Raw genomic sequence first — 14202 nt, forward strand, 5'->3', positions numbered from 1 at the left:
ATTGCGAAGAGGAACAAGCGGCGCAATAGCGCTCGTCATATTTGTTATTTTTATGAAATACATCTATATGATTATATATATGTACTATTGGTTTATAAATGTTCCAAATTTTGTTCAATAAAAATTATTGAGAAGATAACAATGAAATACAAAATTCTGTCAGTCGTCCGTAGCGTTCAAATGTACTGGGACCTTCCAATACAAAATCTAAACAGCGCGATCGCTCTGCTTGGGACTGAAACGGTTAAGTTACATCCATAAGTATATGAATTTGTATAAATATTTATAGACCAAAATCATGGAAAGTCAATACCACCTAATGACAAAATCCGCGATCACTTAGTTTCCAACCCAATAATTTAGGATCTGTTTTCTGATTTATGTGTTTTGTTTTCAATCAATGTATGCACCATTCCTTTCCATGATTTTTTGTCTCCTTCGTGTTAAAACTTCATTACTCCATCGGCGTAGAGTTGCTCCTCTGAAAAAGAGAAACGTTCCAATTCGTTTCTATACTCTTTTAAAGAAAACGAGTTCTTATTGTTGAGATAGTTTTGAACGAGCGGAAGGAATAAATGATAGTCTGGACGTGCAAAATTGTGGAGAATATGATAGATGGAGTAGAACATTCTATCCAACTAGCACCATCTTTGCCGCGTGACGATTGACACATGCGATATGGCGTTGTCTCTTCGTGAATTATATTTGAATTTATACCAGGTCAACAAAAAGCAAGTATGTATTTTCAAGAATGTTTGTTTTATACCCTACAGTTGATTCTTAATTAATCAACAATACCAAGTTAGTCTAATTAAAGTTGGGGTGAGTAGCCATTGTTTAAACTTAGATCGAAAAATGGAACAAATTTCTGTTCAACCCAACATCAATTAAATTTTTAAAAATTCTCTTTCATAAATCTGCAAAATTTCTGTGAATGATTGCTCAGTGTTTTACCACTGTTTTACCACTATTCCAATGGTTGCAATATTAAAATAAAAGACCATAAAATTTTACTAAAAGTAATAACTGTTTTATCATTGCATTATATATTAAGAAATAGTTCAGTAATTGTACAAGCTTCATTTAAATAAAAATGGTCCTTTTTGACAGGGTACAAAAGCTTTTGAGAAAGTTCGTATATGCTTTTTGGAAATTTCCATCATATTATTTATAGAGTAGTCAGTCAAATAATTTTGTATGTCGGCTCAGTTATTCGATGATTTTCTACTTTAAGAATGACGGACACAATGGCGCCAATGATAATTCGTTTAACATTGTGTTTCAAACACGTCAAGCAATCTGTTCGCGATCTTTCGCTCTCGTCTCAACGATAAGTAGTGAACCGTTCTATCTGGTAATTAATTTTGCATAATAGCCATCGATTAATCGGCCATTCTCGTTAGCCGCTGACCTGGAATCCGTCATTGTCGCTGTCGTGTGACAAATCGGCTACGTCGTTTTAGAGCATCGTCTGATCAGGAGTAGAACGTGAAATTTAAAATAAAAAAACATATCGAGGATCATCGTAGAGACATATTAATTATCGTTGTCACTAAAAGTAATTGAAATGTAGAAATAACATCAGCGTTTTTTAAGAAACTATGGGTGAATGTCATCAAGAGATAATTAAAGAAGATTTTGTGAAATAGACGAAATTTAAGGGAAAATGTGAAGATCTAGATAAAATGTATAATAACCTTCTCGCTTTGTAAGAGAATGATTTACTTTGAGCATAAAAATGTAGCAATATATTAATTAGAAATAAATACACAACATACATAGAGCAGGTATTCCGGAATGTGCGAAATCCTTAACAACGGTTATATAAAGATGTATATCATATATTAGCGTTCTTAAAAAAAAGAAAAAATAGAAAACAATAATTTTTTGGTACCATTAATAAATCCTGCCTCTAAAAAGATTAATACAACATTTAATGTCGTTTTAAATAAGAATCGAATGTTCATGATGGATTTTCATAAAATTCTAGGAACGATGATAACAAAGGTAATGCAATTTCCGATGAAAAAACCAGGAAACGAAATTTCCTCCCTTTGGTCTCATAAATAGTCAATTTGGTGGTATTTGACGTACCATTGACACGTTTCAATATTCAGCGCCAGATAGGCGATACGGGTTTATCATGTTTTGGATACGTCTCGCGTTTTCCCTCGATGAAAGCTGAAAAAAAAGCGTCAGACATACCAGCGTCAAATCATTGTGAATTGTTACGCTTCCTGACCTTTGTTTTCTTGATATCATAAAAAACAATCGATGAAATATCTTTCCATTATGATGTTTAAAAAATAGCAGTCGATATAATTGTTGGAGGAAGTGATTGAAATCCTTGGAACGAAGGGAACTATGGCTTACTCTGGATGAACATCTGCCAGTAATACATAGCGCAGCAACAAATTTTTTTCTTAGTAATTTTTCGATCAATTTGTTGAATGTTAAATATTAGTAAAGTAAGGCTAGTTTATGAGAGTAATTAGGAAAGTAATATAAAAGTGTTTAATTAATTTGTAGCGACATTCCACAGCAACTACGTCCGGACGACGGCAGCGCAATGGTTAGCGCCTTTGGTTACGAACGTTCGGGACCCGGGTTAAATCCAGACGCCCGTAGTCCGATTTTTCCTTTCCACGACGTGCTTTGCAAAATGCAGAAGAAACAAAAGGAACCAATTCAATCTGCGCAAGTCCTCGGCCTACACAACAGCAAGCACTATCATCTACATCCACTATCCACCTCAAATTTACAAAGTGTTTAAGTAATTTGAAAAATTTAATTGAAAATACCGTTTGCATTCAATTTGGTGCAAGAATTTTTAACATGTGGAATAAAAAATTCTTGAAAGTAAAGACCTATCTTATTATTAATTTTATTAATCTTTTTGATAAGAAGGATGTATTTTTGAGCTATCGCGGGGAGACGCGGTCGTTAGAATACGCGTGATTGGATCGAAAATAACTTCTAACTTTTATTATTTTCCTAAAAGTGTAATTATTCAATTATCATACGAATATTTGAGAATTCACAGTTTTCCATTTACAATCTCGCCAAGCTTTTCGAAAAAAGTATTCAAAATGCTGCAACGAACGAAACAAATAAATCAATCTACTTAATTATTTTGCTCGATTAGTCTTCTTAATTCCTAACGCTCAAAGGACCTTTTAGCGAACGCTTTTGGATAAATCATGCCAATACGATTATACGTTAAATACTAATTTTCCTTATTCGTTCGTGACCGTGCTGATTCACGCTCGGCTATACCATAGCTCTTTACACGGTTAAAAAAATGGGCGAGGAGAACAAAAGAAAGTGTAATTAAAGGCATTAATCAAATGTAATTGCAGCAATTAACCGAGCCGTTTTAAAGTCTACCGGTCTCTCTATACCACGTGTGGTGAATGCATAATTTTCCTTAATAATTAGAGTAAGGACAAATAGAGGCTAAGTGTAACGCAACACCGGCCAAGATACTCCGTTAACGACAATTAGTCTGTCTATATTTTTACCCGACATGATGGACGTGTGAAGCCATTCTACCCACCTTCGTTTCTTACATAAAAGCCCGTCAAGAAATCGTGTGAACTTTATATCTCGGGGCAATTGGCAAAAATTCGTAGCCAGTTAAGAAAAGAAGAGATATATTTAGAAGCGCAAATTTCGACGAATAGCTCTGTCCATCAGTACACTTGTTTCTTCTTTTCTGAATTCGTTAATTCTTACATTCTTACATTACATCTTTCGTTACACGCGGATTACACATGAAAAATGTAATAAGTATATTTTTGTTGAATTTCTGATCTTAACGTCGAATGACAGATTGGTTTTTAAATGAGAATACTGGGTGGTCTTCGAGGAAAGTATTCTAAAAAATAACGGTCGTGCGATACTCTAAAGATTGAAGAAGGCAATTAAAGCACGTCAGATTCTTAACAAACGAGATAATTGGTGGGTAATATATCTTCTGCGATCATCCGATTATCTTATTTCTAAAAATTTGATGTGCGGTTTAGTAGAACGATTTTAATGATAAATGAAAATTAATAACTGCGATATTTTCACAATTTACTTCTCAAGTTTGAAATATAAGGACTATATATATATGTCGGGTTGTCGTTAAGATTAGGGTTAGGGTTAAGGGCGTGAAACGAATCCCCATTTGGATTAGACGTTATCGTTATGCAATAGAGTAGATATTTACTAGTGCAAATATGATTATGACAGAATTTGACAAGTAATCGCGATAATTAGATACTCGAGGAGCTAATGACAATGATCCTAGGTTTAATAACGGATCCGCGGTCAACGGAATGATAGATGTACGTTCTCACAAAGTCCAAGTCTGACTCTTTGTTAACAAAACGTGAAATATTCACTGATCGTAAAGACGTTACTCTTTTCGTCGATGAGATCGCACGAGAGAATGACTCTCCGTTCTGATGATGCTACCGAGGAAAAACTATATGGGATGTGTCTAAGGACGCGAGATCCTCGGATTCGTCGAGGGAAGCCTTCGTTCGGAAGGTGAGGAAAATTGGCGTTGCTTTTAATTGGCCAGACTCCATATCGGTAGTTAGAAAAAGATGCTAGTAGCCCTTGAGCGAAAGTTGCTAGCGGGAAGCGTCGTTCGTGGAAAAATAGATTTCTCCTATCTTCCCGTAGTTGGAACAAAGACTGTTTGTCTGTTTGAAGGACTTTAGCTAACTAAATCTTTTTTTTTTTTTTTTTTTTTTTATTTATTAAAATTCACAATTTGTCCAATTTGGACATTTGGTGGAATTTTTTAACAGTTAAATTAGCATGTTGGTGGCTACCCCCAGCGGGGTACCATCCTCGTGTTTGTTAGGTTATGTCCTTTATAAGGTCTGTTGGGTGCTTCCTTTTTAGTCTTCTGTCCATGTTTATGGTTTTGTATGTTTCCGCAGCTAACCGGTTTGGGTGTGAACTAAATCTTAAGATTTATAACGAGTCCTCATTCTAGCTAAACATATACTGTGGAGATGCGTTGACATCTGGCAATCATCTTACCCGAAGGATAGAGTCTGCGTGTGGCGAGCCACGGGACAGAAACCATTGAAATGTTTACTGTCACGTGCCGCTACGATTGTTTCTTTTAAGGAGAGCTATAGAATTACTTCATGCCTTTGTTAGACAAAACGCTCATCCCTTGACCGCGACTACGTTCGGCGATTGGTTGTCACCTCGAGCCCAAGCTCATTATCACAAATTTCAAACAATTACAATCGGACTGGATGACTACAATTGTTTAATTACAGCTATGGTAGAATCTAGATTACAATGTTACGGGATTTTCCCAAAATTCTGAAGGGAAGGTTCCGGTTTTCCTTCATCTCCGACATATATATATTTTATTACACAGAGAAATACATGAAACTAGATAGTAATTGTGGTACTGATAATCCTGGTATTTTTCTTTGTCAATGTGAAGTTTTGAAATTTTTCTTTACTTTTATGGAAATAACTGACTCCGTGTAATACTTCAGGGCTGGCTTTAGAATCATGACTTTATCCATTTAAACAGTCAGATATCCATATCAATAAACCTTGATATTCAATGGGACCATTTTTAGCATTAATTACGCAAGTATGTAGATAGCTTCTATGAATATATTACGTGTGTTATATTCAGAGTAGTCCACTAAAAATTACCACTGGAATATCTCCGATTTTTTTTGCAGATATGGAAAAGTTTATCAACGAAAGCTGTTGGGTATGAAGGAGACTATAATATGGCAGTAGTAACTTTTTTGCAGCCGGAGGAGTGTCAGAGATTTTAAGACGACTTCCATTTTAGGTGGAATCATGTATGCATCACTTGATGCAGCTTGAATACAATGTAATAACAATGTCTAGAAAAATTTAGTAACTAAGAAATAGATCAGGGGAAGAAAAATCATATTTTTCTATCGGACGAAATAGTTTATCAATATATTCCCATGCGATCGTTAAGCCAAATGATTTGACACAAACTGCAGTCACGCTTTGCTCTCATCATACGATGCACCTGACTCACAGCCCGTCTTTGTCGTTACAGTGACAATGATAGATGCGGAGGCAGTGGCAGGTGGAACTGCTCAGTTACCATGCGACGTGGAACCGCCAGTCCCTGGAGACAAGCTGCATCTAGTTATTTGGTACAAGGAGGAGGCAGACGCGCCGATATACAGGTAAATTCCACTTTTGCATTCCTTATTTTCGCTTCTCGTTGTACGGTTCAAATCATCCCTGCTTCGCTGCTCGCCTCCAGAATAGAAATCGAGAAAGGCAGCGAGACACGCGGTTTCCTCTTCTAACGACGAGTCCTGACAGTTAATCCTCCACGAATAAAATTTAATTCGCTTATCCAGACAGGCGTTTAAAAATTTAGAGATCGGTATATAGTATTCTATCGTATAATATACTGTATGGTGTAAATGCATAATATGATATATTATGTGAAATATAGTTATAAATTGTTTATAACTTGAAAGGTAAGTCTTAAATAACATTTCGTGAATTTAAAAATTTTGAGATAGAAACTTAATGAAAGTAATAATCATTTTTTATGATGTTGTTACAATCATTTGTTTCAGCGGGTTTTTATCACAGAATAATGAGTCCATAATAATTCCAAATAACGAAGTCCGTAATATTTAATTAGGGATCCATAATAAGTTTTTTCCAAAAACTTCTGCTTACTACAACATATATATCTAATTTTACGTTTAATAAAAAATATCGAAACACGCATTATTAATTTATTTCGAAGTAAAATTAAATGGAAACTCGATCTTTAATGCTTAATAATACTATTAAATAAAACATTTGTATAATAGCATTATTCAGTGGAATACCAGTATATTACAAATTATTGAAAAAATCTTTACGACAAAAATATTTAATCGACTGAATATTACATGAATCGTCAATTCTAAGGCAAACAGTTTTCTTAATTAAATTCAACGCGTATCGCTCCATCACCCTCAAACCACAGAACAACACTTTAGTCTTCAAACAAGCCGCTCGCGCTTCGAATCAATTGAGTTGCACTTGCAACAAGCCTTAATTAAAGAAGCAACTCCTCGCGTGTGCTATAGCCTGTCTGAAATCAATCGACTGTTCAAGGCCACTAACCAGGAAACCCCCTACCATAGCACCTAACCTCTATCCTCGTTCAATTTCAATTTAGTCAAACTTTCACAACGTCTGTAACGTCTGTAACATTCAATTAAATTGTTATCTAACCCTTTCCTATTGATTAACATGAATGGAAATATAAAACGAATGAAATGAAATGAAAATCTTTCTAAAAATATAAATATATATAAACGATCTAGTCTCCATTTAATGATTCACCAACACAAATATTTTCAAGATTTTCGCAGAATATATAAGGCGATTACGTTATTTCCACTGAATGTTCCATTTTCGAAGAAGCAGGCGAGGAGAACTATTTACCATGAGCAAATATTTTGAGAAACCGAGTCAAGTATACCAAAGAAATCGGCTGCCACTTGGGTATCTCACTATTTCGATATCTTGCTATTAAAACGGTGGTAAAATCTCGATTATTTGAATCTAAATGTAATCCAACTCAAAGAAATCGACTGTAACTTGCAAATCGCATATCTCACAATTTCGACGCACTTATAAAAAAGAACCCTAATTATATTTTCGAGCTATCGCGGGGAGACGCGGTCGCGAGAATACACGTCAACGGGAGTCGTAAATTCCCGTTACGATTATAATAATCGACACCACGAATAGTTTGATCCCCTGATTTCGGTTAGGATAATAGGGGTGATTCAGTTAGTATAAAACTGTGATTCACAGAATTATAAATTATATATTTCCAACACTTTGTACAATCACACAAATTAGTAACGCCGTTGATTAAGATACAGGTAACGAAGAGAAGGATTATTCTTAGTTGAGAGAATCCGTATATATGTTGTCCTCGACTGTTCGTTGGTTATGAGAACCAATATAGTAACTCTCCTGATGGCGTAGAAGCAGTAGAAGTAGGAGTAGTCGGAGCAGTAGGAACAGTCTGAGAGATGAAGAAACTGTAAGAACTCTAGGCACCGTGAGAGCCGAAGGAACTCTCGGAACTGTTGTCACTTTGAGAGCCGAAAGAACTCTAAGCCTTGCAGGCACTGTGAGAGGTAAGGAACTCTCGGAACTGGAGGCACTGTGAGAGCCGAAAGAACTCTGAAGTTTGTTCTGATGTGACGTAACATTAATTATTTGCAAACCTAAATCTAAGCTAAATCGAAAAAGTCGATAGCCACTTATAAATCGCGTATCTCGAAATTTCGACGCCCTATCAAAAAGAAAAGAGTTTCAAGGAATTTTATAATAATTATGCAGATCCTTCAGGCTGTTTATGATGATCCGTGCAGTAAAATCGCAAAATTCGTCCCTCTTGAAAACTATTCTTTTCGGAAGTTTGTTTTCGCCCGTAGAGGACTTTATACCTCTGAAACGTTGCCAATCTCCTCTATCAGTTCCGCCTGGGCAGGCGACCTAAACGGACGTGTGAAACAGTGCTCCAGTGAAAATGCGACAAGAGGGAAGAGAAAGGGACAAAGTAAACGCCCATCGACAAAACGTGGAATCATGCAGATTCCACCAATAAAAATAGTTAATTCAGGAGAAACATATTTCATAAATAGAGCTACAGACTCTACATATGTAGAGAAAAAAGACGATGGAAACAACACAATCGGACGGGGAGGAAAACATACCAATACACCAGGTAGAAAGCTGGACGGTGGCAACCTCCAGCAAAAAACGGAAGGTAACCCCGCTCGCAAGCGCGAGGAAAATTGATACATTTAAAAAAAAACAATGGCTACAAGATATCAAGCTGCATAATCCATTCAGCGCTCTGCCAGAAGAGGCAGCAACGGACCCAACGGAAAGTCCGACAAACCACATTCCCAAACCACCACCGATATACATAGATGCGAAAATAATTGACCCCCTCATCGAACTACTAAACAACACTGCAGGGAAAGACAACTATGTTATCAAACAGATAAAAATAGACCAGGTGAAAGTGCAAACCAACACCCCAGAAATATTCAGAAAAGTGACAAGATCACTAAAGGAAAAAAACGCAGCGTATCACACTTTTCAACTCAAAACTGACAAAAGCTACAAAGTAATCAGGGGACTACACCCAAAAACAAATACCGGAAAAATAAGTGAAGAACTGGCAAAAATCGGACACCAGGTAAGGACAATTAATAACATTAACAAATACGATACCAAACAACCATTACCGCTATTACTAGTTGAACTAGAACCTAGAAACAACAACAAAGAAATATACGATATAGAAAAATTACTAAACACAATAGTAAAAGTGGAGCCACCTAGACATAAAAAAGAAATTCCACAATGCATAAGGTGCCAACAATACGGACACACTAAAAACTATTGCAATAGAACCCCGGCATGCGTTAAATGCGCAAAAAATCATCTTACGATACACTGCCCATCCACGGAAAAAATAGAGGAGGTTAAATGCTACAACTGCAACGGAAAACACCCAGCCAGTTATAAAGGTTGCGAAGCTAGGAAACAATTACAACGCAAACTGTTCCCGCCCCTACGAAACAGGACAATCACTAACACACAAGCCCAACAGGACAGCACAAAACCCGAAATAATACCAAATACAGAGCAAGCAACAAACACCAAACCCATCAGCACCAACACCATTGGTACTCTAAGCTACGCTCAAGTAACCAGCCAATCGACACATACAGACAACCAATACTACAGCAATAGTAACAATGACACTGCAGAAATCAAAGAACTGCTCAAACAATCCATAAAGAACACCGAAATGCTAACCAGAATGATAAGCGAACAAAACGCAATACTCAGACAGCAAACCCAACAAATCACAGTCATGCTACAACTAATTACAAACGTGCTAAGCAAAAAATAAAAACGGACACTCTAAAAATAGCAGCCTGGAACTCAAACGGCCTACAACAACGGGCCCTCGAAATTAAAACATTCATATACAATAACAATATAGACATACTACTTGTCTCAGAAACACACTTCACTACAAAAAGCTACTTGAAAATACCATACTACACCATATATGATACCAAACACCCCTCAGGAAAAGCTCACGGAGGGACAGCAGTGATAGTCAGAAACGATATCAAACATTATCTACACAGCCAAGTTAACAAAGAATATTTACAAGCCACCACCGTTACAGTTCAAACTAGCAGCAACTACTTCCAGTTGTCAGCAGTATATGTGCCTCCGCGACACAAAATAACATCACAAATGTGGGAAGAATACTTTCAGGACCTAGGGGACAAGTACATCGCAGCGGGAGACTACAACTCAAAGCACACGCTATGGGGGTCAAGAAACATTACACCTCGAGGCAGAACACTGGAAAAATACATTAGAAATAATAACCTCAATATATTATCCACAGGAACACCAACACATTGGCCGACTGACCTGAACAAAAAACCAGATCTTCTGGACCTTGCAATTACAAGGGGACTAAACACAAATAAACTAAAAATAACACCCAACCTCGAGCTCAGCTCCGATCATACACCCATAATAATTGAATACAGAAACAAACCAATACACTATAGCAAACCAGAAACACTATGCAATAAAACCACCAAATGGAAAACTTTCAAAGAAATAATAGAAAGCAAAATAAACTGCAACATCCCGTTGAAAACTCCTGAACATATAGAACAGGCAGTAGCAACATTGACAGCATCTATTCAAGAAGCAGCAATGACAACCACTACACCCGAATCAACCAGCAGACAAACAATAACAATCCCGCAAGAAATACTCGACAAAATCAGAGAAAAAAGAAAAGCAAAAGCAAAATGGCAAAAATACAGAACTCGAGAAAACAAAAAACAGTTAAACAAACTTGCAAAGGAAATAAAAAACAAAATAAAGGAGCACAACAATAACGAATTCGCAAAGTTCATAGGGACACTCTCCACACATGAGAACACCAACTACTCACTATGGAAAGTCACGAAAAAAATAAGGAAGCCAATAACACCCGTCCCAGCAATCAGAAAAGGAGATAACACATGGGCCAGAAGCAACGAAGAGCAAGCTGAAGAATTCTCCAACCACCTCTGCAACACATTCACACCACACATTATCAACAATAGCAACCTCAAAAGTCATACGGAGGAGGATCCACAAACCACTATTACCATAACCGACAAGGAACACACCATACCTAAAACATCAGCACAAGAAATTAGAAACATAATTGATAAAACAAAAAACAACAAAGCACCAGGAATCGACCTAATCAATGGTAAAATCTTGAAAAACCTTCCGCCAAAAGCAATAAGACTAATGACGATAATATTCAATGCAATTCTAAGAATTCAATACTTCCCCAAACCATGGAAATTAGCACAGATCAAAATGTTACATAAACCAGGCAAAGACCCACATCAAAGTGCATGTTACAGACCAATATCACTCCTTCCAGTATTTTCCCAAATACTGGAAAAAATAATATATTGCCGGATAAAAACAATAATAGAGACAAAAAAACTAATACCGGATCACCAATTTGGTTTCAGAAGCAAACACTCCACGATAGAGCAAATGCACAGGCTTATAAACGAAATAATAGTAGCACTAGAAAACAAGGAATACTGCACAGCCCTCTTTATAGACATAGAGAAAGCATTCGATAAAATTAACCATGAAAGTCTACTACAAACAATTAGGAAACAATTCCCGGAGCAAATACACCAATTAATAAAATCCTACCTAAGCAGCAGAACCTTCGTAATAAAAATCAAGGACACATATTCTGAAGTTAAAGACATCACGGCCGGGGTACCACAAGGAAGCGTCCTAGGCCCAATACTATACACATTATACACGGCGAACATACCAACAACTACCAACAGCACAGTATCGTCATTCGCGGACGACACAGCTATACTAGTCAGGCATGCTAACCCAGAAACGGCAGTCAAAATACTACAAGAACATATCATAAAAATAGAAAATTGGCTACAAGAAAAACAAATAAAAGCAAACCCCAATAAATGCAACCATATTACATTCACGCTACGAAAAAAGATACCACCAAACATCCTATTGAACGGTACGCATATAACACAAACAAAGCATGTCAAATACCTAGGACTCCAGTTTGATCAAAAACTCACCTGGAAACTACACATCATATCAATAGTAGAAAAAATACAGAAAACAAGGAGACAAATGCATTGGCTAACAAGCCGAAAATGTAAATTAAGCATAGAAAATAAATTAAAAATATATAAAACGATTATAAAACCAATCTGGACGTACGGAATACCATTATGGGGGACGGCAGCAATGAGCCATATAAACAAAATAGAGGTAATACAGTCTAAAATCCTTAGAACAATAGTAAACGGACCTTGGTACGTCAGAAACGAAGACATACGGAGGGACCTGGGAATCCCAACGGTCAAGGAAGAAATTAGCAGATACTCAGAAAAATACAAATCAAGAATAGCAACACACCCAAACTGGCTAGCTGCGGAAACGTACAAAACCACAAACATGGACAGAAGACTAAAAAGGAAGCACCCAGCAGACCTTATAAAGGACATAACCTAGCAAACTCGAGGATGGTACCCCGCTGAGGGTAGCCACCAACATGCTAATTTAACTGTTAAAAAATTCCACCAAATTTCCAAATTGGACAAATTTTGAATTTCAATAAATAAATAAAAAAAAAATCTCCTCTATTTATTCGCTGTTTGTATTTTCGCGTCTGGTCTCTTTATTACCATCACCTTGCCTCACGTTCCTTCTTAATAAAGATTTAAATTAAGTTTCGTGGGATTTACAGACTCCTTTAACATTCTCCTTCATATTCTTTCATTTTGTTCTATATCACTAAACTTAATTATACGGGTTACTCGATTGCAGATAATCGAGTATTCCTCGAATAGAAATACGTGGGTCATTTGAAAAGTTCTGGAACGAGGTAGAGACAAAATATAATAGGAAATTTCTAATTTATCATTTTACCCCTTTATGGTAATTCTTACTCTCTGATTGATTTTCACTCTCTGATGGCAATAAACTGTAATAGACAACGAAAAATTTAGAATAAACGTTTTAGAAAATAATTATCTCCTTGTCCATAAGATTTCCTGCATTTACGGCATTAGATTAAAGACATAAATAGGTTGTAAATTTTTGTGATTATAATATCCATTTGTACCTATGCTAAGTGAGCTGCCTCATAAGTTACGAATAATGGAATACTTCTAAACATAATTTAAATAAAAGATTTGAAGATTTCAAGCAGACATTTTATTTATCACAACTTAATAAAATTATTCGTTATAATAGTAAAAATAGCTTGAAAACGAAATAAGCCATCTTTCTATTCCATTACAAGAATTTCCTAATAATAATCCACGTATTAAAATAGTTATACGTAATTGCACAGGATAATTAAAGTAGAAGACAGATGGGAAAATTTAAAGGATGGGACTTATCCTGTCAAAGCGTTAGCTCCGTTTGAATTTTTAAATCGTTGCATAAATCGGCGGTTGCGTTTAATTAAAGTTCTCTTCCGGCAACACTATTATCGCTTGACCCAAGTCGCAACGTTATAAAATCTCGTTGAACGACGAACTTATAAAAAAGAAGAAAAAAAAAAGAGAAAAATGATAAAACGTCGCGTCGTGAATGTTATTCTCGTCAAGAGATAATTAAAATTTGTCAAATCTGTTGATATCAAAATGCGTGGAAAGCAAATTTCGTCGGCGAACATTTTAATGAGAAGCCTCTCGCTTCTCCTTCTCCGAATGACGTCTATTGTCACGGTAAAAACGACAGGAACAGATATACGTATAAATATTTATTTAAAATATTTCTCTGCGGTACGGATTAAAAATCAATTTACGTATATAAATTGTGCTGAAACAATTACTATCGATAGATTCGTTTCATGATCAAAGCATCACGATTCGTTCTGCTATTTAATGTTGCCCTTATTTAATTTTATGTGTTCTTAAATTTCTAGTCTACCATTTCTTTTATAAAGATTCTGTAAGAAATAAACAAAATTGGAGTTCAGAGCTCCTTAAAAATGTTCACAAGCGAAATTCAACAACTCAGTACTTTTATAATAGT

The 14202-nt window shown here is 36.1% G+C and overlaps 1 protein-coding gene across 5 annotated transcripts in view; it reads left to right on the forward strand.

Annotated features, from left to right (window-relative positions):
- The window catches only part of LOC100649768 (hemicentin-2), a 571775-nt gene that overhangs the window by 421182 nt on the left and 136391 nt on the right, over positions 1–14202 (forward strand). For all 5 annotated transcript variants that reach the window (XM_048405933.1, XM_048405932.1, XM_048405935.1 and 2 more), the window contains one exon: positions 6068–6200. In XM_048405933.1, coding sequence (XP_048261890.1) covers positions 6068–6200 — 133 coding nt within the window. The remainder of the gene's footprint in view (positions 1–6067; positions 6201–14202) is intronic.

This window comes from Bombus terrestris, chromosome 5 (assembly GCF_910591885.1).
Source record: "Bombus terrestris chromosome 5, iyBomTerr1.2, whole genome shotgun sequence".
NCBI lineage: Eukaryota > Metazoa > Arthropoda > Insecta > Hymenoptera > Apidae > Bombus > Bombus terrestris.